This window comes from Brassica oleracea, chromosome C1 (genome assembly GCF_000695525.1).
Source record: "Brassica oleracea var. oleracea cultivar TO1000 chromosome C1, BOL, whole genome shotgun sequence".
Lineage (NCBI taxonomy): Eukaryota > Viridiplantae > Streptophyta > Magnoliopsida > Brassicales > Brassicaceae > Brassica > Brassica oleracea.
Window position 1 is genome coordinate 33,577,204 of NC_027748.1, and position 3,280 is coordinate 33,580,483.

The 3,280-nt window shown below is 38.3% G+C and overlaps 1 protein-coding gene across 1 annotated transcript in view; it reads left to right on the plus strand.

Annotated features, from left to right (window-relative positions):
- Positions 1 to 3,280, plus strand: part of LOC106314872 (peptidyl-prolyl cis-trans isomerase CYP19-1-like) — a 45,142-nt gene that overhangs the window by 4,078 nt on the left and 37,784 nt on the right. Inside the window, exon 2 of the mRNA XM_013752681.1 lies at positions 713 to 762. Within this exon, the coding sequence (XP_013608135.1) occupies positions 713 to 762 (50 nt within the window). The remainder of the gene's footprint in view (positions 1 to 712; positions 763 to 3,280) is intronic.

Sequence of the window (3,280 nt, forward strand, 5' to 3'; positions counted from 1 at the left end):
GCCATGTTCTGTTGGCAGTCAAGCAAGCAACAAACAGTGGCGCAATCAACAGCTGAAGCAGAGTACATAGCCTTGTGTGCAGCAACAAATCAAGCAGTGTGGTTACAAAGACTATTTGAAGACTTTGGTCAGAAGTTTGAAGGAGGCATTCCGATCTTATGTGACAACAAATCAGCAATAGCAATTGGGAAGAATCCGGTGCAACACAGAAGGACAAAGCACATAGAGATCAAGTACCATTTCGTGAGGGAAGCTGAGCAGAAGGGAATCATTGAACTGAAGTATTGCAAAGGAGATGATCAACTCGCAGACATTCTCACAAAGGCATTGGGCAGTTCAAGGTTTGAAGATTTAAGGAAGCAGCTTGGAGTCAAGTCTAGATATGATTAAGGAGGAGTGTTAAACTATAATCTAATCTCTCCTTGATACATTTACATAAGTTAGTTATTTATGTTATTACACAAAGAGTTGTAACTCTTCATGTTAAGAGGTGTGTCTCTTAGCCTAATGATTTGATCTCTATATAAAGATCAATCATTTGATGTAACATCAACACCGAATTTCAATAATAAAAAGTATTTTCAGATAAGTTACATTATTTTCGAAACTATCTGAAGTAAGCCTGTAACATCTATCTTATTCTTTCTCTCAAATTCGTGTGTAATACACGGTGATCATTGTGTAACATAAACGGTTGGTATGTTGGTAAAAGATTAACAGTGTTCGGCCAAGTTGTTGAAGGATTGGATGTGGTCTGGATCATTTCAAAGGAACGTGTTAGGGACAAGCTTTCCAGGCCCGTGATCGCGGACTGCGGTCATATTTCATAGACCTGGAGATACTTTTAAGTACAATGGTTGCTTGTGTCCTTTTGATGTTTGGTCGGGTGCGTTTTTTCTTTGTTACTCTGTTTGTTTTTTTTTATTCTTGAGTTTAGATTGGCTACCATTGAAAAATTGATAGCTATAAACTTTAGCTATTATTGCTACTGTAGAAACAAATCAGAAAACCTGTTTAAGCGTTATTATCAAGTGTTTTTTTTTTGTCAACATGACACTAACTATGCGGTATTTAAACGATTATTATTAGACTTCGTTGTTAGTGATTGATTTACAGCTTAAGTTTAGGCCGAGATGATAACTAGGCGGATTTAGCCGTGGTTTAAGCTGGTAATTGACTAGTCTAGGGTGTGTCGTTTGCCTAAAATAAAGTATTGGCTATAACCAGAGCTACTAATTAACAAGGCTAAAAGAAAAACAAAAAAAAATTCTCTAGGTGAATTTGGAGTGGAAATATTCACCAGTTAACTATGTAATAATTAGCTAAGTTGATGTGACAATTTGTCCCAGAGACTGACGTTCTCCTCTCTACAAACCTGTGAACATGCATCCAAGCAATCCAAGCTGTTCAATCTATACATTAACAATATCAATCAACTATAAATAGAAAGAAATAATGTCGTATACACGCTTTGCAAATCAAAACTGAGAAGAAATAAGAAGAGCCAAACAACAATGATAGATATGATGATTTTGATGGAAATAAGGTGTCTTGAGATAGCAAAACATAAAACTGAATTATTTTCTTAATTTGGTATTTGCATTCACCGACTTCATCTTTACTTCTATTTCCTTCAAAGTCAAACTGAAGATCTTTGCTTCTTCTTTGGCTATGTCAATGCTTGTCTCCTCATTTTTTCCTTGGACGTTTTATTCTTGATTTAAGCCTCCATAAACATCAATCTCTTACTTAATTATATTGGGTCTGGGTGGTTGCAAGTGTGTTGAAAAGTTTAACGATGCTATCATTGCTGGTTTCTCCCCTTCCTCTTCCTCTGGGCCTCTTAATCACTCATGCATAATATTCTGGTCTTTAGATGTGTGGCTCATTGTACACAAAACACTCGTCTTAAGGCTGATTATTTTTTTCTCCCTCTCATCATATTATGTCCAACTTGAACCCTTGACCCTTCCCGATTCTGGAACTTAATTTATTCGATTTACTCTGCCCCATGGCCACTCCCTCTTGAACTGATTGGCTGTGAACTCATATCACTTTGGTCAGCTCCCCACATTTAGATGCCTATCCATTTGATCTCTTGTGGATATATAAGTCGATATTGGGTGTTAAAAGCGGACAATGACTAGACTGACACAATCGCTTCATCCAACAAATAGGTGTCTCGTCTCTGCAACTCTTGATTTATGCCTGATTGCAGTAAAACGTCTTTGGTCATCTTTGGAATCTTTAATAAAAGTTAATAAATCTAATGACATTGTTGTGGATGTTATAAATCAATGGATGGATGTCCATAACCAGCCCGGTCCATAACCGGCCCATACACTTAGAGAGAGAGACGGCACAATCCTAGAGAGAGAGAGGCGGCCGCGAGACTTGGAGAGGAGAGAGAGGCGGCTACAACTTGCATATATATTTCCTAATTCGTTTATGTTTATGTTTTGTAATCTTTAATATTATTGTATTTCCATTTATCTCTCTTGTAATCCCTATATAAAGGGAACACTTATTCATTAATAATATACAGAAACTTACAGTTCTAAATTCAAAGTTTCACAACACGTTATCAGCACGATAGCCTCTAACACCCTGAGGCTAAAACCAAATCGCTAAAACGCTAAAACCCTAAATGAAAAGGAATCTGCCTCGGAACTTCGAAGAGACCGTTCTCCCAAACCGTGAGGACCCAGAAAACGATCAAGATATCAAATCGAAGCCCTGGTCGAGACGAATCAGTTAGTGCAAACCGCTTGTCGATCTGACCACCGACGCGCCCTCACGCACAGATACAGTGCGTGCCGATTTGCTTTAGAACCCTAATCCGAACCCGACGATACAGACGAACCCTAATCCGTTCGCGACTCCGTTCCAGCTCGCTTCCAAGACAGCTCGTGTCCAGCTCATGTCCAGCTCGCGTCCCAGCCAGCTCGCGTCCCGATCGTGTCTAAGCTCGAGGTTCATTCTTGGTGGTCCGGTTTCTACAAACAACTAAACTAAAGGTATTTAGAATTCTAAGAACATAATGAATCGAATTTGGTTGATTGTAAAGAATGAAACCCTAAAATATAATCTCTAAGATGAAAGCCATAGGATAATAGATCAATCCCTAAGCGAGTAAATCGAAGCTCTATAAGTTCGATCCCCAAACCCTAAAAATCGAGATTGATCCATTGATCAATTAAAATCAGAACGTTAAAGGTTTTGAATCTCAAATCAAATCCCTTTAATCTAAGATCCAATTTCGAAATCCCTAAACCCTAAT